This window comes from Buteo buteo, chromosome 5 (assembly GCF_964188355.1).
Source record: "Buteo buteo chromosome 5, bButBut1.hap1.1, whole genome shotgun sequence".
NCBI lineage: Eukaryota > Metazoa > Chordata > Aves > Accipitriformes > Accipitridae > Buteo > Buteo buteo.
Window position 1 is genome coordinate 17,307,814 of NC_134175.1, and position 25,110 is coordinate 17,332,923.

Sequence of the window (25,110 nt, forward strand, 5' to 3'; positions counted from 1 at the left end):
AATAACTTAGATATTTACTCTAAGTTTATCTGAAAGAACAAGAAATCAAATTTGGAAGGAGGTAAGACTGAAGGCAGGCTTTTGGCATTTCAGAATACACATTTTTTCTCTCATCCAGAACGGAGAGTACTCACTAATTTGCATCCCATCAGAACAGAAATTTCCTGCAGTTTTCAATTATGTAGGAACCTCAAAGGAACTCACAGTTTAGGTCTCCAACTCTGATGTTTTGAGCGTTCTTATGGAAATTGTTGAAAATGTGTATTTCATTGAAGTCAGATTTGTGCACTTAAGTTATACAATGGTTTCACAGGTGAAGCACTCCTAGAACAGCCATTGTTGGGATATAGATGTGCTAGACTAATGAAAATACCTCACAGCTGTTCAGTTTCTGATACCTATACATCTTGGATTTTGTTGCAAGTCTTTAAAATAATTAATATTAAAGAATTTAATTCATTAATTAATTCCTTTCTTGTAGACACACAACAATGAGAAATTAAATAGAAAACCAGGACCTGCTACATGGCTAATACTCGCTAAAATTATTATTAGTAATCTACTTTTCTTAGTTTTTTTCATACTTTTTTCATCTTAGCTTAGATGTGTGTCCTGGGTTCAACTGAGATAGAGTTAATTTTCGCAGGAGCCTGAGAGGGGGCACAGCCAGGACAGCTGACCTGAACTAGCCAAGGAGCTATTCCATACCATGTGGTGTCCTGCTCAGCATATAAATGGGGAGCAGTCTGGGGGGAAGCTCTTGGTGTTTGGTGGGGGAAGTTGTGGAGCATCGGGTTCCGGGCAGTGAGCAGTTGCACTGTGCACCACTCGTTTTGTATATTCTTTTATTAGTACCGTTGTTGTAACTTCTCTTTTTGTGTTGTCCCAGTAAATTGTCCTTATCTCAACCCACAAGGTTCTGGATTTTTCTTTTCTCCTTTCTGTTTCTCCTCCCCATCCCACTGGAGGTGGGCAGGAGGAGTGAGGAGGGACTGCGTGGTCCTTTGTTACCGGCTGGGCTGAAACTACAACAATGTGTCAGAAGAATTTCATATGAACTATGAATACACATCCAAGGTGTTACAAATTGCATTGAACTGACCATTTGAATCTGCAAATAAAAACATCTGCATAAAACCGAAGGACATTCAGTGGGTTTTTTTTTCAAGCCTCAGGTTTCATCCTCAGTGAGTTGGGGATGCAAGTCTCAACACACACTCAGCTTCTATTGCTGTCACTTGCTCACAAAACCACACTCAAGCTCCGTTAGTGCCTTGTATGTGCCTCCTATATGAAAAATGATGTATGAAAAAAAAGAAAAAAGAAATTACATAGTAGTTTGCATGCAAGACAATACCTGTCTATTCAGAACAAGAGGTTTTAGCTCTTTTCTCCCTTTGACATTTCTCTTTTAAAAAGGGAAAGAAGAAATAAGTAATTGGCAAGTTTGTCTACAAATCACCGTGGAGAAGTATTGCAACATTTGGAATACACACATTTTGCAGTTTTAAAGTTTTTGCATATTTTACATACGTGCAAATATCCTTTTAAAACATAAACTTCTGAAACTACTATTTTTATGACATTTTTGTCTTTTTCTGAAACTACTATTTTTATGACATTTTTGTCTTTTTTTAAAAAAAACACATGATGATTGAAAGAAAATTAATGCACAACAACATTACTCCTACAGTACTTTATCAGGTAAGAAATCTAACCATGTTGTTCAGCATCTTCATTTATTTATTAACTTTGGTCTGCTTCTGTCTCCTCCCAAACTTGATGCCTGCTCTTAAATTCTACTTAAGATAATTTTTGCAACTTTTCCCCGTATTCTTTTTCATGCAACAATGTGTCAATCATTTGATAGTACGGGAATGTCCCCTAGCTATCCATCAAAAGTCCTGTTCCTCAGGAGACTGACATCACATCACTGGAAAACAATCTGTCTGGTCAGTCAAAAATCTCAGGGATTTTTTCAGTGAATTGTATCAGAACCACGTGTCGTGGTTTTAGCCCAGCCGGTAACAAAGAACCCCGCGGCCGCTCGCTCACTCCTCCCGCCCCCCTCCGGTGGGATGGGGGGAAGACGGAGGAGAGAAAAGAAGAAAAAAACCTGGAACCTCGAGGGTTGAGATAAAGGCAGTTTACTGGGACAACACAAAGGAATTACAACAACAACAACGGTACTAATGAACGAGTATACAAAAAGAGTGATGCACAGTGCAACTGCTCACCACCCGGGACCCGACGCTCCGCCACTTCCCCCACCGAAAGAAGGAGCCACCCCCCCGACCCGCTCCCTATATATATACTGAGCATGATGTCACATGGTATGGAATAGCTCCTTGGCTAGTTCAGGTCAGCTGCCCCAGCTATGCCCCCCACCTCCCACGTTCCTGTAAAAATTAACTCTATCCCAGCTGAACCCAGGACATTATCCACCCCTTATTCTATACCATCTACATCATGCCCAGATCTTACATTTTCCAATCAATCACTACCACTTTCCTTGTCTTATATATATATGTAAGTATATGAACTTGTTCTTCTCCCCCCTGCACACACACACACACAAATGGTATTCCTTTAGCCTATGGGCTATTCCTCTAATGTGTCCATCGATTTATTTAGTCCATGACTTTGGGACTCCATCTGTTGTAACAGTTCTTCAGGATAAGAGAGATGGTGTGAGATGTTGGGTTGTTGCATGCTGCCTCTGGAACTTGTGGCTAGTACATTTGGTGCAACTCACACCCTTGGTCTGCAGGTCGAAGATGTTGATCTTGAGGAAATTGCTGGGTGCCAGTTCAAGTTCTATTGCTGTTGTACTTGGCTCAGTTTTAAAGTCCATGCTGCAGTCATTTGGGTAATTCTTACAGTAATACCCTTGATATGGCATATAGACATTATAGTTACAATGACATGCATTGGCAGGTTATTTAGCAGTTAAATATTGTACAGCCCAATTCACTGGCTATTCTCTCCCAAAATCAAATCTCCCTGAGGTACACATCGAACTTCTCCATCCTTCTGCATCACCCACCAGGTGTACCCAGGTCCCTGAGCAAAAACAACTCCTTGAATGGGTTTGCCTCTGCTTGAGGGAGGACTAACCCAGACTGTCTTTCCTAACATACTCCTCATGCACACTTCAGGGACTTTATCCCCTTCTATAGTATGTGGAAGTCTTGGTTGGGCAGGGCCAGCCCGATTGGCGGATCCTCTGGTATTAACTAACCAGGTGGCTTTTGTTAAGTGTGTATACCAATGTTTGAAAGTTCCACCCCCCATCGCTTTCAATGTAGTTTTCAGCAGTCCATTGTATCGTTCAATTTTTCTGGAGGCCGGTGCGTGATAAGGGATGTGATAAACCCACTCAATGTCATGTTCTTTGGCCCAGGTGTCTACGAGGTTGTTTCGGAAATGAGTCCCGTTGTCCGACTCAATTCTTTCTGGGGTGCCGTGTTGCCGTAAAATTTTCTCTTCAAGGCCCAGGATAGTGTTCTGGGCAGTGGCATGGGACACAGGGTATGTTTCCAGCCATCCAGTGGTTGCTTCCACCATTGTAAGCACATGGCACTTGCCTTGGCGTGTTCGTGGGAGTGTGATATAGTCAATCTGCCAGGCCTCCCACTGTTTATATTTCAGCCATCGCCCCCCATGCGACAGGGGTTTTTGTCGCTTGGCTTGCTTAATTGCAGCACATGTTTCACATTCGTGGATGACCTGTGCAATAGTGTCCATGGTCAAGTCCACCCCTCAATCTCGAGCCCATCTATATGTTGCATCTCTCCCCTGATGGCCTGAGGTATCGTGGGCCCACTGAGCCATAAATAGCTCACCCCTACGTTGCCAGTCCAGGTCCACCTGAGCCACTTCAATCTTGGCAGCCTGATCCACCTGTTGGTTGTTTCGATGTTCTTCAGTGGCCCGACCCTTGGGTACGTGAGCATCTACGTGACGTACTTTTACCACTAGCTTCTCTATCCGAACAGCGATATCTTGCCACAGTGCGGCAGCCCAAATGGGTTTACCTCTGCGTTGCCAGTTGCTCTGCTTCCATTGCTGTAGCCACCCCCATAAGGCATTTGCCACCATCCATGAGTCAGTATAGAGATAGAGCACTGGCCACTTTTCTCTTTCAGCAATGTCTAAAGCTAGCTGGATGGCTTTCACCTCTGCAAACTGACTTGATTCACCTTCTCCTTCAGCAGTTTCTGCGACTAGTCGTGTAGGACTCCATACAGCAGCTTTCCACCTCCGATGTTTTCCCACGATGCGACAGGACCCATCAGTGAACAGGGCATATTGCCTCTCATTTTCTGGCAGTTTATTATACAGCGGGGCCTCTTCAGCCCGTGTCACCTCCTCCTCTGGCGACATTCCAAAATCTTTGTCTTCTGGCCAGTCTGTGATCACTTCTAAAATTCCTGGGTGACTGGAGTTTCCTATGCGAGCCCGTTGTGTGATCAGTGCAATCCACTTACTCCACGTGGCATCAGTCGCATGATGTGTAGAGGAAACTTTCCCTTTGAACATCCAGCCCAGCACTGGCAGTCGGGGTGCTAAGAAGAGCTGTGTTTCAGTACCAACCACTTCTGAAGCGGCTCGAACTCCTTCATATGCTGCCAATATCTCTTTTTCAGTTGGAGTATAGCGAGCTTCGGATCCTCGATATCCCCGACTCCAAAACCCCAGGGGTCGGCCTCGGGTCTCTCCAGGTGCTTTCTGCCAAAGGCTCCAGGTAGGGCCATTCTCCCCAGCTGCAGTGTAGAGCACATTTTTAATATCTTGTCCTGTCCGGACTGGCCCAAGAGCTACTGCATGAACAATCTCCCGCTTAATTTGCTCAAAAGCTTGTCGTTGCTCAGGCCCCCATTTAAAATCGTTCTTCTTCCGGGTAACTTGGTAGAGAGGACTTACAATTTGACTGTAATTTGGAATATGCATTCTCCAAAAACCCACAACACCTAAGAAAGCCTGTGTTTCCTTTTTATTGGTCGGTGAGGACATAGCTGCTATCTTGTTGATCACATCCGCAGGGATCTGACGACGCCCATCTTGCCATTTTACTCCTAAGAACTGGATCTCCTGCGCAGGTCCCTTGACCTTACTTTCTTTTATGGCAAAACCAGCCTTCAAAAGGATTTGGATTATTTTCTTCCCTTTCTCAAAGACTTCTTCTGCTGTGTTGCCCCATACAATGATGTCATCAATATATTACAGGTGCTCTGGAGCTTCACCTTTTTCTAGTGCAGTCTGGATCAGTCCATGGCAAATAGTGGGGCTGTGTTTCCACCCCTGGGGCAGTCGATTCCAGGTGTACTGGACGCCCCTCCAAGTGAAAGCAAACTGTGGCCTGCACTCCGCTGCCAAAGGAATGGAGAAGAATGCATTAGCAATGTCAATTGTGGCATACCACTTAGCTGCCTTTGATTCCAGTTCATATTGAAGCTCTAACATATCTGGCACAGCAGCGCTCAGCGGTGGCGTGACTTCATTCAGCCCACGATAATCTACTGTTAGTCTCCATTCCCCATTAGATTTCCACACGGGCCATATGGGACTATTAAAGGGTGAGCGAGTCTTGCTGATCACTCCTTGGCTCTCCAGTTGGCCAATCAGCTTATGGATGGGGATCAGGGAGTCTCGGTTGGTGCGATACTGCCGCCGGTGCACCGTCGTGGTGGCAATTGGCACCTGTTGCTCTTCAACCTTCAGCAACCCCACAACCGAAGGGTCTTGGGAGAGACCAGGTAGGGTAGACAGCTGCTCAATCTCTTCCGTCTCCAATGCAGCTATACCAAAGGCCCAACGGTACCCTTTTGGGTCCTTGAAATACCCCCTTCTGAGATAATCTATACCAAGGATGCACGGGGCCTCTGGGCCAGTTGCAATGGGGTGTTTATGCCACTCATTCCCGGTTAGACTCATTTCAGCTTCCAATATGGTTAGCTCTTGGGATCCCCCTGTCACACCAGAGATACAGATGGGTTCTGCCCCTTTATAACTTGATGGCATTAGGGTACATTGTGCACCAGTGTCTACTAAAGCTTTATATTCCTGTGGATCTGATGTGCCAGGCCATCGAATCCACACTGTCCAGTAGACTCGGTTGTCCCTCTCCTCCACCTGGCTGGAGGCAGGGCCCCTCTAATCCTGGTTAGAATATCCGTTACTCACTTTTTGCACACGTGAATCAGAAGTCCCTTCAAGAGGATCAGAAATGAGATCGGCCCATCTACTGCGTCTGGGGGACTGCTCACGGGAAACTGGAGCAGCAGTTTTCCAAGAAGAATCCTCTTTTCTGGTTGCTTTGTCTCGCAACTCCCGTACCCGTGCATCCAAAACTGAGGTAGGTTTTCCATCCCACTTCCTCATGTCCTCTCCATAGTCACGCAGGTAAAACCACAGGTTAGCCCGTCGCGTGTACTTTCTCTCTCCTCTCTCTTGGGCAGAGGAACGCTTACTCCCAATAACTGCGATGCGGGCCTGTACAGGTGAGGAGGAGGACATATCCACTTTGAATTGCTGGAACTCTCGGGACAATTCCTCTACAGCTGAGACACAGGCCCGTAGGGAGGAAGAGAGACTTCCTTCGTATTGCCGGAGTTGGACAGCTAATTCATCCACCGTTTGTCCATAGCCTTCTTTCCAGGACATTACTGCCAATGAGTTGGCATAGGTTGGTGGTGCACTTCGTAGAAACTTCCGCCACATCGCTTGTGTGCATTGGACTTCATCTGGATCTGTGGGTGACTGCCCATTTTCTGGATCATTATAAATCACCTCCAGGACGGCTAATTCCCGCAGGTACTGGATACCTCTCTCCATGGAGGTCCACTTGCCTTGGTGACATGTAACTTCATCCCTGAAGGGGTATCTTTCCTTTACACCTAACAGAAGTCGCCTCCAGAGGCTGAGAACTTGTGTTTTTCTTCCAATCGCCTTGTCGATGCCCCCTTCCCTAGACAGAGATCCCAACTGCTTGGCTTCCTTACCCTCTAATTCCACACTACTAGCCCCACTATCCCAGCACCGGAGCAGCCAGGTAACAATGTGCTCACCTGGGTGGCGGCTAAAATCTTTTCGCATGTCACACAACTCACTCATGGATAGAGATCGGGTAATTATTTCAGGTTCTACCTCTTCCTCCTGTTCTCGCGATGACCCTGGTTCACTTTCATCTCTCACTAAGCGAACTGATTTCTTTGTGTGTTTCTTTTTCTGTACAGGGGCGACTGATACTGGCACAGGTTGGTTTTCTGGTTTAGCCGCAGTATCTGTCACCAGGATAGGGGTAGCCACGGTACCTGTTGTCGTGGTAGGGGCAGCCACGGTGCTTGTCATCGGGGTTGGGGTAGCCACGGTGCTTGTTGTCGTATTCTCTATCTTTTCCCCCTTTTCCCCCTGAGGATGCTGCCTAATATCAAGCAGTGTTTGGTAGATACCGGCCAGGGCCCAGCACAGTGTAGTGAGTTGTGTGTCTCTGGGATAACCACAGCATTTTTCTTTCAAAAATTCTATCACTTCATCAGGGTTCTGTAGTTGTTCGGGAGTGAACTTCCAAGTCACTGGAGGTGAGAAGTTCTCTAGATACCTTCCCACATTCTTCCACATGCCGTGCCACCCATGCATATCAAGCTTTGGGACAGATCTCTGGGTGGTGCTCTTAAAGAGCCTTTTTGTAGCCCTAAACAAGACCTGGAACATAGTCAGGAGGCATAGCACTAACAGCACACTGGCTTGCGCATCCCAAGGATATTCAAAATTCTCGAAAACTGTTGTAATTAGTCGGAAGGAGAAAAGGGAGGGGAATGGACGGGGGGAAGTATCCCCCCCCAACTTCCCAATGGATTGGGTGTAATTACCAATAAAATCCGACAGAAGGTGCCCAAGGTATGGAAATGATATCACTGCCTCATACAGATACCAGCTTAACCTCATGACCAGTGATGTAATCATTTCACAAGTCGACATTGCCCAGTACAGCAAAATGATAATCCCAATCACTCTCCCAGAGATGAGATACGCAACTACAGGCAATACATAGAGCATATAAGAACTTACAAAACGCCACCATGTAAACAAATTAATCAACATTGTGACTAACATCTATTTATCTAGTATAAGAAATGCGTATGACAAATTTGTTTCAAACACACTCTGGCCAGATCTGTCGTTATCTCAACCCTTCGGGCCCCACGTTGGGCGCCAAAAAGGACTGTCGTGGTTTTAGCCCAGCCGGTAACGAAGAACCACGCGGCCGCTCGCTCACTCCTCCCGCCCCCCTCCGGTGGGATGGGGGGAAGACGGAGGAGAGAAAAGAAGAAAAAAACCTGGAACCTCGAGGGTTGAGATAAAGGCAGTTTACTGGGACAACACAAAGGAATTACAACAACAACAACGGTACTAATGAACGAGTATACAAAAAGAGTGATGCACAGTGCAACTGCTCACCACCCGGAACCCGACGCTCCGCCACTTCCCCCACCGAAAGAAGGAGCCACCCCCCCCCCCGGCCCGCTCCCTATATATATACTGAGCATGATGTCACATGGTATGGAATAGCTCCTTGGCTAGTTCAGGTCAGCTGCCCCGGCTATGCCCCCCACCTCCCAGGTTCCTGTAAAAATTAACTCTATCCCAGCTGAACCCAGGACACCATGTATGCAAAGCTGTCTCTTAATGAAGACAGTTATTTATATTTGGGGGAAAAGAAATACTAACTGCATTACTTAGTGCTGTAGTATCATGCAATATCTTTTTAACAAGGCATATTAAAAAACCTACATTAGATTTTGGATGTATCATGCAAAAGCTTAATATTTAGATACGGTGGTGAACATGTTCCTGAATGGAGATTTACTTCATTTCAAGTTCATCTCCAAAAATCATACCTGGATTTCCAAACTTGGATAAATCTGTTAGGTCTGACTTTATCCCAGCTAAGTCTAAGCACAACTGATAGTTCAGAATTCAGGACTACTGGTTCTTCCCTAGTCAATGTACCGAAGGCAATGTCCAGAGGGTAATAGAGATGCTATGAGGGTTCAGTCACCTCTGGAAGTACTTATTTTTCTTTACAAATATCCTGAAGTTAACCAGGGTGCTTATGGCCTTCTGACAATCATGTATATTTCAGCACCAGCATTAAAGGTGTGTTCCTTCTGTCATTTCCAAACGTTCCTAGGTAAACTACCAATGTTTTATTGCCATGAAATGTATATACTGTTACATTTTTTAGAAGCATAGGGATGCTGTTCTGCAGGCCACAGGCCCTTGTGGTCAGATTTTTAAAGGCACAGATACATGTTTGAGTTTTAAGACTTAGGCCCTTAGGCAGCAGAAGTTAAGAGCTCAGGCACCTCTTTGCATCTGTAAACAAAGTTGGAAGTGCTGCAGAGGGCTTAAAGCAGAATGATTAACAGCAACACTGTAAGCACTGAATAACTTCAGATTTGCACCCACACAGCAAGAACAGCTCAAAGAAATGAAAATGCAAAAGTGTAATGGAACAGGCCCTGGCTCCTAATGTGTGTTTCTGTCACAGCAGAGTTAACATCTAATCAGTTATTTAAATTAAAATGTCTAAACATCAAAAATAACTACATGCCTTAAGCAAGGGCATTTAGCCAGAACATGCTAAAATACACATCAAAGAATATTTCTAGCTGAAGAGTATGAACTCAAGGGTCTAAAGGTGAAAAAAAAAGCTCGAGCATTTTACCCTTCAAAACTGAAATACCCAGAGGAGTTGATACATACCAGATGTTAAAGGTGTATAAGGTAGGCTTTTGCCTATAGCAGAGGAATGATGGATACAGGTACAAGAGCTTCTGCTATTTTGTGTTTAGGCTAGAAGCAGGAAGCATTTGCAAATGCAGTGATGACTCACTGAATAGCTCCTGTCTTCATTCTTGTAAAACTGACGCACCAAAAGCAAAAATATTGTGCTATTAACAAAATTATTATGAGAAACAAAAATCAGCAGGAAATTTTTATCTTAGGCCTGTGATGGATGCACTCAACTCCCCCTTAACCAAACCGGCAGCACTTTGGTACAGGCTCCAAAGGAGGTAAAGGCCTGAGCTGTAGCCGGGCCAAGAACTCCTCTAGGAAACCCACAAAGGAACAGAGTGACCCAGTGAACGTTGTGTGTACAAGGAGTCTCGCACATACCGCTCCCGTTGTATGCAATTTGACTATGAGCCAACGACTTTATCCCATAAATACAACAGCCGCCTTTGAGCTCTCCCTGCTAGGCACTGCATGGCAGTGAGTAATCTCCAACAACGTGATCTTTTACTAAGGACAGATCCCTGGGTGAGCCCAATTTGAATTCTCCCTAGACAGCAACTGGACTGCACTCCAGGCAACTCTCCTCTTGAGCAGAGACTCCTCTCAGTAATAAGAGATAGTAGTCATTTAAATAAGTAAGTTTTAAATAGAATGAATCACTTAAAGTTACAATGTTGTGTGATTTAGTATGCTGTTTGCTTAGCTTTACTTACTTAGCATGAGTGGCTAAATTTGCTGAAGCCTTAGGCTGCAAGCTGTAGCTTTCATTTAGATTGACTGTACCTACTTAGTCAAAACAGGGGTCTCCAGAACCACAGCATAAATCGGAAGATAAGGAGGCTTCAAGGCTATGACCGTCAGCAGCACCTGCAACTCAAGAAGATAACAAGCAGCCTTTCTGGAGACAGTGAAGTAATCCAATAAGGAGTCAGAGGGCATCAGAAGATCTCAGATCAGAATCTGAGGGTGCGTGGAAGGTGTGTGAAGAGAGTATGAGGAATGCGTGAGGGGCAGGTGATTAGTCTGTAAGGGTATAATCGCCCAGGGATTTCTATGTTTGGGTTGTTCTTCTCCTTCTTCCCCTGCCCCTGGGGCCACCCAGCTAGAGCTGATCCTGCTGCTGTACCACTCTATTAAATTATTTATTTTTATAAGACTTAATGCCTGAGAGTCTGTTTTGGGAAGCCAAGGCCTCAAACTTCGGAGCGAAATAACACCAGATGCCTGGATGGATTAGTAAGTGATTAATAGCATGTTAACTTTGAAATCCTAACTAAGTGATCTAAAGGACTGATTGTGCACATATAATCTTTTAGATGTAAAACATTGAACAAATCTGAGACTAAGTCTGGATCCAGTTGCACCTAGACTCCTTTCTGAGAAGGAGTTTAGAAAGCAAGGGGGTTCATTCTGAACCTCATGAATCAATGGGAGGTTTTCCTTACCCTTTGAATCTCTTAGATATAAACAGTTGACCAGGTCTGAGACTAAGTTTGGATCTAGCTGCACCTAAGCTCCATCAGGAGTTTAGAAAGCAAGGGGAACCATTCTGAACCTCATGACTCAATGGCTCTCCCTTACCTTTTTGCATCTCTGATCTCTGTGCAAATGATCCTAAATTGATTCTAACTTAATTTTCCTTTGTACGTTTCTCCCATGTAGTAAGTAATAGAGTGAACCTTGCCATCGAACTCTGTTAAGTTGCACTTTTACAGATTCTTCAAGGATCCTAAATCACTCATCCACGACAAGGCCCTAACAAATTACTAGCATTCAAGAATTCCTGGACGTATATTCAGCTTTTCTAAACAAGGGTTGAAGGCATAGTATGAAGGTCAGGAGTTATATGCAGAATGAGGTCTAGCTAAAACACCTAAAATCAAAATTATTTATTACCTCAGAGAAAAGAAACTGATTGAGGTAAACGGGCCAGAAAAAGACAACTTTGTTTTACCTGTGCAATTTTAAGGTCACAAGCATACTAGCAAGCTCTTTTAGAGGAGAACTGAAGAAAATGTAGTGCTGTAAGGAAAGTATTGTATTATCACAAGACTACCATATAGAATATCGTTAGCATCTGAGATTTTTCATACAGCCATGGAAAATATGCCCATCCAGCCTATTGAAGTGAGGACTGATAATACTCTCATCTCAACCAGAAGTGATGCTGAGTATCTGCCATCATTAGAGAAGGTACTGCAAAAACTGAAGGCAGCTAAGACTCGGTGTCAAAAAAAAAGGGTGCTGCTTTGAAACTAAAGCATAGACTTAGGCTACAGGACCAAGGAAAAGATGAAAATTGTTTCTATGAAAGACAAGCTCATGACATCAGAATGAATCTCAGTCATGTAGAACACCATTTGTCATATACAAATCTGGGCAAAGAATTAATCTTGTCTTGTTCATCCTATGTAGCTGGGACAGTTTTGTAGTATAACATAAAAAATAACAAAAAATGGTTAGCTGGATATGTTTTCATGTCTCTAGCTAGTGCTTTTCCCAGCTGCAGCAAAAGTAAAAACAAAAAAACCCCAACAAAACCAAAAACAAAACAAAAACCCACAAAACAATCATTTTTAGACTTATGTGAAATCCCTTTTACCAGCTTGACATGTCGCATATGACTGGTAAGATTCAGCTGTGAAGTCAGCCAAAGCACCTGGCTGTGCATAGTACTCAGTTTTTGCCCAAAACTCAAATGATTAAGTCATACTAAGAGCGGGCAGCACTGTGCCAGCACAGATGCCCTCTATTCCCCTAAACCAATCTAGTTCTGTGCTCATCTTAGATTGTATTATTCACAGAAGACCATAACTAGACGTCTGTAAAAATTTCCTCCATTAGGGCTAGGCAGGACCCTAACATGTCTCAAAGGCAGCAACATGTACTCTGTTGCTAGGGCAAGGTCAGGAGTACAGAAGTAGGGTTATAAAATAAATGTAGCCTGTGGGGCACAGAAGTCATCTTTCACTCACAAAACAAGATGAGCTATCTGCACTTCAGCTACCTGGCATTTTTTGGTGTGAAATCTGTAGCTGATAAGTAAACAGAGCAGACCTGGAAAAAGCAGCAAAGAGATATGAGCAGTGTTATGTATGGCAGAAAAAGCTTATAAGCCTGGTGACTCTTCTTGCTCATGAATACCTGAATTCTGCCACAAGAGAGACTCTGTATGTCTGTATTAGTAGCAGATATTCTTGTTAAAGCAGCTGCACGTTCAAAAGGGTTAGAAGGATACAGAAAGATCTTGACAACCAATGCTACCTCCAACAGAGAGCTCAGACAAACCTTTCTGAAACAGGCTGTTCTGGGGGTCCAGTCACAGGCACTACTGCAGGTTTTAAAGCTCCCCTGAAACAAGAATGGAACAAAATATTATCAAACATCCCCATTCCATCACAAGGTCTAGATCCTAGATTTTCTTTTAAAAGTGAGGTGAAGAAATGATTAAAAGCAGTTTGGACAAAGCAATTGCTTTTTAGATGCTGTCTAACTCCATAAGCTCTGACGAGAGCAAACCTTCACCAGCTTTGGATGGAAAGACAGACAAGAACTCATTCAGATTTAATCTAATCCAGGACAGCAAGAGAACTGTGAAACAAGCTTTTCAAAATCAGTTTGGGTATATCACTCCAAAGAAGGAGTTAAGCCAAAAGAACCTGACATGTATCAGATGTTTCATGAGCTATCTGCCCTCCAGTAGACCATGTATCATTCTGGAGCAAACTGGATCCTTGTTATTCAAAGAGCATTAGACTAATGTTTGAACTCTAAGGAAACGTCAGGACAGGGTGTGCTTATGAAGTAACATGGAGTGCAAGAGTCCTTTGCTTTTCCTAATGATTTGCTGAAGGAAGAGAGGCCAAGAGGATTTTATCCTTCTGGGAACACCAGACACCAGGAGAAGCCATAGAACTGAGGGACTGAGAGAGTAAAAGGTAAGGTGAGAGAGAACAACTCTTCCCATCTGAGATAAAAAAAGGATGTCTTTGTAGCTTTAAAAAATATCTTTTTGTTTGTAAACTAGGAATAAGAAAGGGGTCAACACAGAGTCAGCCAGTTGCCAGTAGAGATAAGGGATAAAGCTATGTTCTTCCCTGTCTCTTGTTCCCTGTCTGTTCTGTGGAACTTTCACCTTCATCCTCTTTGTTGTATGATTAATATAAAGCTGCATGTTTCCTCCAGTAACTAAGTAGATTAGTTTCTTGTGAACAGAACAGCTGCTTTAAAAAGGCCCTGTATCACTTCTGAAAATAGGACTTAGGCACCTAAGTAACTTACCAATCTCTGTTGAAAATTTCACCCTTAGCATACTGCATGCTTCTCTTCTCCATCTGCAGACTAGAGATAAGAGCTTTTGAATGTGGCTGCTTCTATCATCTTAGGAATAAGAGCGTTAGAGGAAAAAAGACACAACAGCAGTGAGCACTCAAGCTGGTATAATGGCAGTGCTGCACTGATAGCATCCTTTTTCATATACTATAGAAAAATGTTACTACTCATCTTATCAATTCAAGTACAGTGATTCTCACCAATGTAATATTTGACCTCCTATGACTTGTTTGATGCAGACCTCATGAAAATCTATATATAAAATCATACAAAATAACTAGGGTACATTCCTGCTCCTATCAGACTTCCTGTACACCATAATGAAAACAGAATGCATATCTTTATGAGAATTTATTTATGGAGTAACAGGCATCTATATATTCTACAAGATCACTTATAAGACAGTCTGAACAAGAGTTGATCTCCAAGTTCAGTTCTCTACTAAGCAGAGCTGATGTTGACTGCTACATTTACCTTTCAAAATACCTCTATCCAAGCAAAGGAAAACAAAAACAGCAGGCAAAAAGAGAGCTACAGTCTTACGCTGAACCTGAAAGTAGAGTGTTTCTGTCAGGTGCTGAATAAAACCATTGAGTTAGCTCTAATTTGGGATAAACTATTGTAAACATCTAACAACATTTAGAACTTATGAGCACTTTCCAATCAGTTGTGGCTATTTCAAGCCGTGCTGAAAGATTTATTTGGTCTGCTGCTATCAAAAAACAGTGAAGATCAAACCTCAGAAGGCTTGGAGGTTTCAGATGAAACCCCCACAATACCTGAATTGTGAGGTGAGTCATGTGATCTTACGTTGATGGACAAGTAAAACTTGTGAAATCTGTGAAAAACTGTGAAATCTAAAAACACACTTTGGCAACTGTTGTCTAAATTTCAATTTGTGTTCATTAATCCTTTATTGTTAAAACAAAAATAATAAAAAATGTAATTTTCTTTTAAATTATATCCATTTTTAATGTGCTTTGTGCAGCAACAAAAGATAAGATAACAATGCCGTGGTATTTAATTCCTAACGCTGGACCTACAGGATGAGAACCCCCACTGGAATAGCAAGGATATGGCACTTATTGCTCTCAATTCCACACCACCAGAGGTAGAAGTTCTGTCCCTAAGTCATCTAGTTGTGAGAAAGACTTTCTAAACTTCTTCACTGTGCCAATGGGGAAACCTCATGTTTATGATTGTGAAAAGACTTTTTGAATACTCATCTAAAATATATGCAATCAGCAGATGTACTACCACACCCTTTGTTCTGGCAGGAACCATAGCACCCCCTCAGATTTTGCCTTGGAGGAGGTAACTCCATTGCTTACACAGCACTTTTCATGTGAGCTTCTGTAAGTATCATAAGGGCATCAGTTGCAACTAGCATCAAGTAACTGATACTTCTTAAAGTATGTGCACACTGTTTGGCCAGATCATTTTGTCAGTTATTCTGATGATGTCATGAAACACGAGCACTGCAGGGAAGCACTGCTGTTCCATACTAATCCGTCAAATTCAGAAGCGGTAAGGGTCTCAGCAGTCGGAGGGCAGGATCACTCCCAGCCTGAAGACAGTGGAGGCAAAGGCATAATGATTTGCTGATGTGCAGTTCTTAATGAGCAGAGCAAGCAGAAATGCAGGGAGCCACAAAAACCCCCACAACACTTTGAAGCTGCAGGAGCAGAGCAGCAGACTCACTAATGGGAGTTTGTTTGTTCCCTCTTCTAAGCAAGAAAGCAGAGATGGTAGTTAAGATCTGGCAACTCTTTTAAGCTCAGACTTTCATGCTGAGCATACCACAAGTATTCATAGTTAGAGTTAGCGCATTCTGGAATTTTAAAACTCAAGTGTACGAATACCACTGATGCAAATCACACTTGAACCTCTCACCTGGGTAAAATTTACACTTGCTGTTTTCCTTTCCCCATTGCTTAACATTTTGGACTGTGCTTTCTGTAGATTTTTACGCTCTCTGAAATTCAGTGAAGAATCAGAATTTATCCAGTGTCATTCCCTGGAGACAACCAGTCCATGTCCATAGATTCATTAAATGACATAAACATGGATACAGTAATAATACTTACCTGCAAATGAGAGGAAGCAATGTTATTCAGACAGGGTATTCAAATCTTCTGCTATGGAGCAATACAAATGGTTAATCAATGCAATGCCATGTCACATCTGTGAAGCCCCTCTGTGCCCCTGTAGCAATGAAGTTTGTACAGCTGGCAAATTTTAAAAAAAGCAATTACAAGAACCATTTTGAAAGTCTGGGAAACTCTGAACAGTATTAAAGACTAAATATTAATTATAACAAGTATCATTCAAATGCCTTATAGGACTCTGAGGTACTAATGAACTCTGTTAAGAGCAATAATCAGGTTTACAAATTAAACTACTGGATTATATATTAGGCAAGCTTCAGTTTGTTGGAGCTTTCTGTGTAATGAGGTTATTTTGCCTCTTGATAAAATAAATCTAATTTTACATGTTTATTATGACATCTTATTAAACTGCTTTATAGGAGGAACATTAGAGACACATTTTGGAACTTCTCAATGTCCAAGCTAATTTAAAAAAGAACATCAAGTGCTCCTCTATGACAATATTATTTTTAATTGATTCGCTAGCAAAAAATAGAAAAATAAAAGAAAAAAGATAAGTGGTAGTTTCTGCTTCAGCTACAAGAAGAATATGTATATAGTCATGTTGAGCTTTAAAAGCCTGATTTTTTTATTCTGAATAGTTTGGAGGGTTTTTTTTAATCTAAATCCTGAAGTCTTTAATATTAGCAAGTCACAAAGTAGTCATCATCACAGATTTTGCTTCTGCTTGTGTGTCTGGCAATGCTACCCATAGAGGCTGTTCCACTACTTTGGGTAACTTTGATTTAAACTGAAATGAAAACTATAAATGAAAACAAGGAGCGAGTATAGTGGGATGAGGTGGTTTAGAAGAGGGAAAGAGAAAGAGAGTTTCTTTGTATGCACCAGGTAGGGACAATTCATATGTTTCTGTTGAACAAAACAACTGAATGCTGAAAAGCATAAAGATGTAGGGTTTTTTAAGCCAGTAATAAACACATATAATCTGACATGTCAAAGTTGCATTGCTCGAACTAAAACAAAACAACAATGGAAAAAACTCAACAACCAATTCCCCCCGTCCCCCCGAATACAATCCAAAACCTGTTTTCCAATTAAAAAATGTAAAAACCTAATCTCAGTATACAATGAACTGAACACACACAGAAATAGTCTTCCGTCCTTAACTAGGTTTCTGTATTTCCATTGATTGGCTTAGCTTCCAGGCAGTATATGAAATCTCATAAAATTCTGTTCTGACTCCAAGAAAAATACTTTAGTAGAGATGTATCGAACTCCTAACAGAAATTTTGGCCTCATTTTCTAGTCATGATTTATCATTATTTGTGTCACAGATGATACAAACCTCTACATCTTTCAGAATGATATAAAAAGTTCAATGTTAAATGAACAGTATAAAATGGTTAGTCTTTCTGACTAACTCAGCATAAGTTACATTTATCTATAATGTAGGCGAGTTGATTAGTCACTTGAAATGTTTGTTCTTTTTTTAGTGTTCATCCCTTAGAAAAAAAAAGTGCTCCATTTACAATTTTCAATTTTTCCGTAAGAAATCTTGCTGCATGCATAAAGCACTTTCAAGTAATTGTCACAACTGTAACAGCAACTTTAAATTTTTACTTTTCATTAACTAAAGCTTAATAGACAGTAATGTATTTTTTTTTAAGTTTAAAATTTATGGCTAAACTGCAGCACTATGGATATGAAATGCTGGTTTTACTACTCAGAATATGAACACATTAAAATTGAGATAGTGGCATGTGCATAAAACCACGTAATGCTGCACAAGCCCTGATGCTTTTTTGTCAAGTGGGCTTCAGAGCCCACTTAAAAGCAAAGGGACTAAATAAAACATGACCAAAAGGTAACTTGTGAAGAATGATACATGTTCTAGTATAAATCCAATTGCATATGCAACTTTATTTTATTTGAGCATCCAAACCAGAAAAAAACCTGCACATGTTTTCTAGTGTCATGCATTTAGCTAAAATACCCAGGCAAAGCAAACCGTCTCTATTGACATGCAGAACTCAAGCCTTTGGTTGATTTTATTTGTTCCCGCTGGCTTTAAGAGACGGCAAATTTTCTTGCATCCCCTCATAGAATATGACCTTCCATATGAAGTTAAATGCTAATAAAAACAAAGCTTTCAGTGGCAATACTTAATGTTAAAGCATAAATGATAATTGTTGCCATGCAACTATCTAAGATGGCTTATAGCCCAAACTGCAAAATAACGGGTGCAGTAGTAGAATACCCTCATTTTTCCATGTACTTATACAAATGTCTTTAAAAAACTGTCACGCTTTCTCTTTTAAAAAGAGCCTACAGGTCAAAATGCTCCCAGATGCCCCTGATGCTGGTGACCTGTGGAGCAGCCAGGCAGACACAGCAGCTCCGACTGCCACCAACCTGCCAGCTCCCTTCCCCTGGAGGAGAGGCAGCCCTACACATCCTGAGGTGCGGGAAGCCTGGCCAGACCTGCCATCTTCAGGGCTTCAATGCATTGGGATGTGCTTGGAGCTCATTCTTCTCTATCTCTGGGTCATTTCCTTCTAATTTTCATCCTATGCACCTCTCTTAAAAAACAGCTGAACAACTCTGCAGCACACCATGAACATATGGAAGCGTCATTCTACCCCCCACTTTTCACAACCTTTCTGATAGAGTGAGGAAATTGCTTGACATTAAGATCCATTTATATTTCAGCTCAGATTCATTAAAACAGAGAGTGATTGTGGAGAGCTGCTGGAAACAAAGGCTAATGCTTCCTCATTGGCATTTGTCCTGGCAAACTCTCTCTGCACTGAAGATAAACCACAGCTAAGTACCCGCCATCAGACCTGATCAGGCTACTTTAACTCCCCTCCCTTCCTTGGGAGGAGTCCTCCAGCATTCACAAGATTGAAGACGCGGATTCTCTATCCCACAAGTCTGTTACAAGCATTTTTGCATTTATAAAGCATTTTGCAAGGTGCAAAACTACCACCTATAAAGTAAATGCCTCATAGAAGCCTCAGTGAATCCAACATCTTTTCACAACTTCTCCAGTATACTCCTCAAAATGAACTTTGGAGATTTCTAAGCACCTCTTCTTAGAGTCCCTAGCCTGCACTGGCAATACAATGGTGAGAGAATATTGTCCTGAAACATTCTCCCAAGTAGCAGAGAAAGCAATGGGTTTCACTGACGAGAAAAGCCACAGAGCTTCCTAGCGTTTGTCATTTCTACTGTCAGATCCTTGAGGTTTCCTCCATGCAATTTGATTTATTCATTCTATTTTTTTGTGTCATGTTTCTACAAGCCTCATTACATGGCTGTGGAAAAAATACTGCAGATGAATTTTTGTTATCTGAAAAATGAGAATGGTTCTTGTGCTAAATGGTTCGAGGTTTGTTAGGTAGTGAAGTCATCACATAAAAAGAACTCTCTTACAGGAAACCAGCTTTTTGGCACCAGGCTCTGGAAGTTCTACAGCTAATGAAGGAATCTACATAATGATATAGAGTCTGTGCATTCTTTTAGTAAAATATGAATAAGCAAAAAAAGGACACGTAAGGAAATTTTCCTTGAAAATAGAAACATATAAAAGTAATTGAATTATTTGACCTTTGAGTTTCTTATCTTTTTTTCTCCTCAAAGGATTGCCTTAAAAATAAAATCTTTAATGCTGACTGAGGTAAGGATGATCACAATTTTATAATCCCGAGTACTCTTGTGTATCTGCTTTTGAAGTGCCTTTGAAGCCCACACCCAAGGTGAAGTTTATGCTATAGGACTTAATTTTCTGTATCATATTTCATAGGTACATTCTCAGATTCTTGGCAGCCATTTCTTTGTTTGTGAGGAAACTAGTAAAATTAATTTCTTCTTTTGACTAGTTCTGAACAGCAAGCTGAGCACACAATGCATCATACGTATCTATATACACTCACATATGCACAAAAATCTGTTTCTATCTATGCTATGTCAGTGCATATGTGTGCACACATGAATACCTGCCTTAACACATAGTTAAATCTAAGCCTGTTATCCAGCGGCCATGCTGAAGACAATTCCTACATTGGGTTTATAGGCAACAGGAAGAGAATAAGAATTTTCTTTCCAGGAGCTTGTCCTGGTTTCAGCTGGGATAGAGTTAACTGTCTTCCTAGTAGCTGGTATAGTGCTGTGTTTTGAGTTCAGTATGTGAAGAATGTTGATAACACTGATGTTTTCAGTTGTTGCTCAGTAGTGTTTAGACTATAGTCAAGGATTTTTCAGCTTCTCGTGCCCAGCCAGCAAGAAAGCTGGAGGGGCACAAGAAGTTGGCACAGGACACAGCCAGGGCACCTGACCCAAACTGGCCAACAGGGTATTCCATACCATGGGATGTCCCATCTAGTTTAGGAACTGGGAAGTGGGGGCAGGGAATCGCCGCTCGGGGACTGGTTGGATGTCGGTCGGCGGGTGGTGAGCAATTGCCCTGCGCATCATTTATACATTCCAATCCTTTTATTACTACTGTTGTCATTTTATTAGTGTTATCATCATCATTATTAGTTTCTTTTCTGTTCTATTAAACCGTTCTTAAGTCAACCCACAGGTTTCACTTCTTTCCCCAATTTTCTACCCCATCTCACTGGGTGGTGGGGGGGAGTGAGTGAGCAGCTGAGTGGTGCTTAGTTGCTGGCTGGGGTTAAACCACAACAGAGCTAAACTAAAAACCCCTCTAACTTACAAACATGCCCCTCAGCTGACCCTAGAGGTCTGCTTCATCTGTACTGAGGGAGGAAGGAGGACTGAGTCCTGCTCTTAACATGCTTTTTCCTTCATATCATACCTGCTGGTTATTTGGAGAAGTCCTGGATTTTTTCATGCCTACTCAGTTATGCCACAACCCATCCTGTATTAACAGAGACAATTGACTCTTTTAGTTAAATGCTAGTTCTGAGTAAACCCCAAATATAACATATCCCTACAACATATCTCTGCCTAAAAGTTACAGATTACAGCACACTTTTAATCAACCCTGATGTTAAACTCTTGTTTTATATGCACATACAAATAAATAGATGTGTGTATGGAAAAAGTATAACTGAGGATTATATATGTTGTTCTGCTACATATATACATACCAGTTTCATTAGAGCTTAAGTTCATACTGCAACAAGCTATTGCTGGGGGGTTTTGCCTTTGCTTAGGGAGTACATATTTTATTAAAATGTTGATTTTTTACATTCTGGGGATATGATCTTGGTTGTGTTCTATGACTAAGTTCTGGCAGGTTAAGAAAAGCCTTTTATTTCAAAACACTGTATAAAATCTCCTTATCAACAAGGAGAAAATATTCTATACTCCTGTATTATAAAAATAACTCCATATTTGTGTTTTGTGAAGCATTAGCAGAGCTCAAGTTAGTCAAAATACCATATTCAGTATTCCCCTCAACCTTTTTGAATCAGAGAGAGTGAGAGAGAGAGATACCCAGCAGGGCAAAACAGTACATCAGAAATCTGTGCTCGAAATCTGTCACTAGGACTGCAGGCTTTGCTACAAACAGCACAGCAGTCAGTAGCGTGGGCAGCCAAAAGAGCAAGCAAGGTCGTTCAAGAAGCTGCCACCAGACCTAAAAGCTGCTACAAAAATACAGGAATTGTAGCAAGTGCATTTAAATAACACTGAGGTCATGGTATACACTGTTACAAAGCACCAGGACTGCCACTCCATCATAGCTTGGTTTAGTCACTACCAAAGGAGTTCAAGAGATTTGTGCATTTGTTTCTTCACAGAAGGAACAGAAGCTGCTCATTCATCTAATGTTAAAATGCTGAGGTTTATTTTATATTAAGTTACACAGAGTCAGGAGGCCAGGATCTCAGCTACCGCAGTAACAAAATAAAATAACTATTTCTCATGGCATCCTTATCTTGTTAATAAAAGCCATGCCCTCCTTTGAGAGTGAGGCACGTGAGAACATAATACATGTATTTGGGCTGGAGAGAAAATAAACCATTGGATCCTCCAAAAAGAAATAGAAGAATGTGGGACATTGTGACGAAGTTCTTTGTTTGCAGTCTGTTCTGGGTTCGGCTAGGATAGAGTTAATTTTCACCAGAAGCTGGGATGGGACACAGCCAGGATAGCTGACCCAAACTAGCCAAGGGGATATTTTATACCATATAAGGTCATGCTTAGTATATAAACTGGGGGAGCTGGCCAGGGTGGAGGAGGGATCACAGCCTGGGAACACGCTGGACATCGAGTTCCGGGCGGTGAGCAATTGCACTGTGCATTACTCACTTTGTATACTCCTTTATTAGTATTATTGTTACTATTAGTATTTCTCTCCTTGTGTTGTTCTATTAAACTGTCCTTATTTCAATGCACGAGCTTTTACCTTTTTCTTCTGATTTCTCCTCCCCATCCCACGGGGGCAAGGGAAAGAATGTACAAGCAGCTGTGTGGTGCTTAGTTGCCAGCTGGGCCTAAATGACGACAGAGTCCTGTACATATACTGTAGACAAGAGTAAAGGGCATGTGTATGAGTTATTTTTCTTCCATGACATAAATCCAGCAGTACCAACAGAGCTAGGATCTCTCCCAGGCACAAGAGATGGATGTAAGCAATTCAGCAGACATGCTTTCTGAAGAACCATAAATTCCCTGCTTTGCTGGGGGAGTTTGATCTTAACATCCTGTGGAACTGCATCAACAGAGACCTCTTGCTGCTTATTGATGTTGTAGAGAAAACGAGGAAGAGAAAAAATTATCCTCTGTCCGTGATTTACCAAGGTTTGTTTGCAAAAGTTCAGTCTCAAAAGCCATGTGACAAAGCATCAAAATTCAGACCTTTCCAGTATAGCAGAGAAAAAGCTATAGGGCTTTTTAAGTGACACATGGTCAGGTGAGTCCTAAAATGGGACTTAGCATTACCTTTAGGTAGCTACAGTAAGGTGAAGTCCATTTATGCTTTATGTCCCCTATATCTGATTTTACTTTTAGATGATACATAAAAAGTCACAGTGAAGTTGGGCAAACACAGTCCCATTGGCACTTTCAAGTAGGTGTATAGTGTTGAATGCTACTTTTGTCTTAGGAGAGGAAGCGCTCCAGAGGTGTTTGAAATTACCTGTTTAATTTGATAGTCAGGCTGAGCTAGCCCAAGGGATGCAGTGGCTCTCTATGGATTCAGTGGCTTACCCATACAGACATGATTACACATTTGGGACCAGAGCTGTGATAAACTTGTTAAAAATTTGAGGTTTTTGGATAAAAAAGCTGACATGAAAGCTATATATAATTGATCTTAATGAGGAAATAGTTGTGTTCATTGCTCCCTTTTGGTATAGAATCTTAAATTCTCTTCCTTACTTCTAAATTATTTTTCCTGGAACTCATTCAGGTACCAGGTCCTTATCTACCTACATAGACGCAGACTAATTGAACAGAATGGTGTTTGTGGGAGCACATTAAATAAATGAGAAGATACAAGGCCATTCTAAGCTTTAAGTTGGTAAACGAGAGATGTGTCTGATTTTGAGATGAACGCTATTTTATTCCTGGACAGATGGTATCATGGTTTAACCCCAGCCATCAACTAAGCATCACACAGCCGCTCACTCAGTCCGCCCCCCCAGAGGGCATAGGGGAGAGAATCAGAAAAAAAAAGTAAAACTCATGGGCTGAGATAAGAACAGTATAATAGAACAGAAAAGGAAGAAAATAAGAATAATGGGAATAATAATATTAAAAAATTATACCACTACTACTACTACTAAAAGAATTAGAATATACAAAACAAGCGATGCACAATGCAATTGCTCACCACCCAGAATCCAATGCCCAGCCAGTTCCCGAGCAGTGGCCCTGGCCAGTTTCCCCCCAGTTTATAGACTGGGCATGACATCACAGGGTATGGTATACCCTACTGGCCAGTTTGGGTCAGGTGCCCTGGCTGTGTCCTGTGCCAACTTCTTGTGCCCCTCCAGCATTCTTGTTGGCTGGGCATGAGAAGGTGACAAATCCTTGACTTTAGACTAAACATTACTTAGCAACAACTGAAAACATCAGTGTGTTATCAACATTCTTCTCATACTGAACCCAAAACACAGCACTATACCAGCTACTAGGAAGACAATTAACTCTACCCCAGCCGAAACCAGGACAGAAACAAAATTCTTTAAAATAATTTACCTTTTTTTTTTTTTTTTTTAATCTTCAGATAACTCTGGAGTTGTTACCGATGGAGAAAGACTCTGGTTTTCACCTCTCTGGAATGTTTAGCGGTCCTGCTTAACCCCAGTATCACACCTACAGACCACCAACTCGTGACTGTGTTGATAGCACGTTTATGGCATTATCCCCATGCACTTGGTTGCTCTCACCTTCAATTCCTCATATGCAGGAGAGTTGATGTCCAACCGATTTCAGGTACAGAGTGTGTTATGCTTTTTGAGCTCTACTTCTCCCTGGTAAACTCCATATAGAGATTTCAAACAATCTGACCAGACTAAGGAGAAAGTGGGGCAACTACAGGAAGCTTCTTTCTTTAGCACAGGACCAATGCATAGCAGGAAGTCCTTGTCAGACAATGGACAGCTGTTAAGCTAAAATGAAAAATCAACAGAAAACAAGAAAAGTTGTTGTAAAAATTAATAGTCAGAAAATACATTTCACCAAATTGAGACAGGCAGCAAATGTTCTCACTACATTACTTACCCCTCCCCCCCTTTTTATTCTGAAGTAGTTGTGCTACCATAACTTCTTAAGGGGAAGATTACTGTACCCTTATTCAGCCCCTACTTCAAAGAGGATTACTCAATAGTAAAAGGTACCGTATCTTCTTATGAAAGGTGCTACACTGTCACCCAAAGGAAATTAAGTT

At 41.7% G+C, this 25,110-nt stretch overlaps 1 protein-coding gene, 1 long non-coding RNA gene and 1 other non-coding gene across 3 annotated transcripts in view; 1 reads left to right on the forward strand and 2 right to left on the reverse strand.

Moving 5' to 3' along the window:
- Window positions 1–24,824, reverse strand: part of LOC142031086 (uncharacterized) — a 141,739-nt gene extending 116,915 nt beyond the window's left edge. The window contains exons 1-2 of the long non-coding RNA XR_012650399.1: window positions 24,611–24,824; window positions 13,093–13,155 (exon numbers count right to left, since the gene is read on the reverse strand). This is a non-coding gene — a long non-coding RNA (uncharacterized LOC142031086). The remainder of the gene's footprint in view (window positions 1–13,092; window positions 13,156–24,610) is intronic.
- On the reverse strand, window positions 5,268–8,091 carry LOC142031085 (uncharacterized). The gene is made up of 2 exons (XM_075027956.1): window positions 6,187–8,091; window positions 5,268–5,372 (listed from the first exon to the last, which is right to left on the reverse strand). The coding sequence occupies exons 1-2, from the start codon at window positions 8,059–8,061 to the stop codon at window positions 5,268–5,270; spliced, it is 1,980 nt and encodes a 659-aa protein (XP_074884057.1). The 5' UTR covers window positions 8,062–8,091.
- LOC142031709 (small nucleolar RNA SNORD19) lies at window positions 12,384–12,461 on the forward strand. The gene has a single exon (XR_012650605.1). It is a non-coding gene; the product is annotated as a small nucleolar RNA SNORD19 (small nucleolar RNA).
- Window positions 24,825–25,110: the final 286 nt, after the last annotated feature.

Excerpts from the sequence above, each read along its gene's own strand:
- LOC142031085 (XM_075027956.1), bottom strand. The coding sequence starts at position 8,061 with ATGCTCTATGTATTGCCTGTAGTTGCGTATCTCATCTCTGGGAGAGTG. Across the intron at positions 5,373-6,186 it reads CTGATTCACGTGTGCAAAAA|CGGAGTGCAGGCCACAGTTT; the intron begins GTGAGTAACGGA and ends TTCCTTTGGCAG.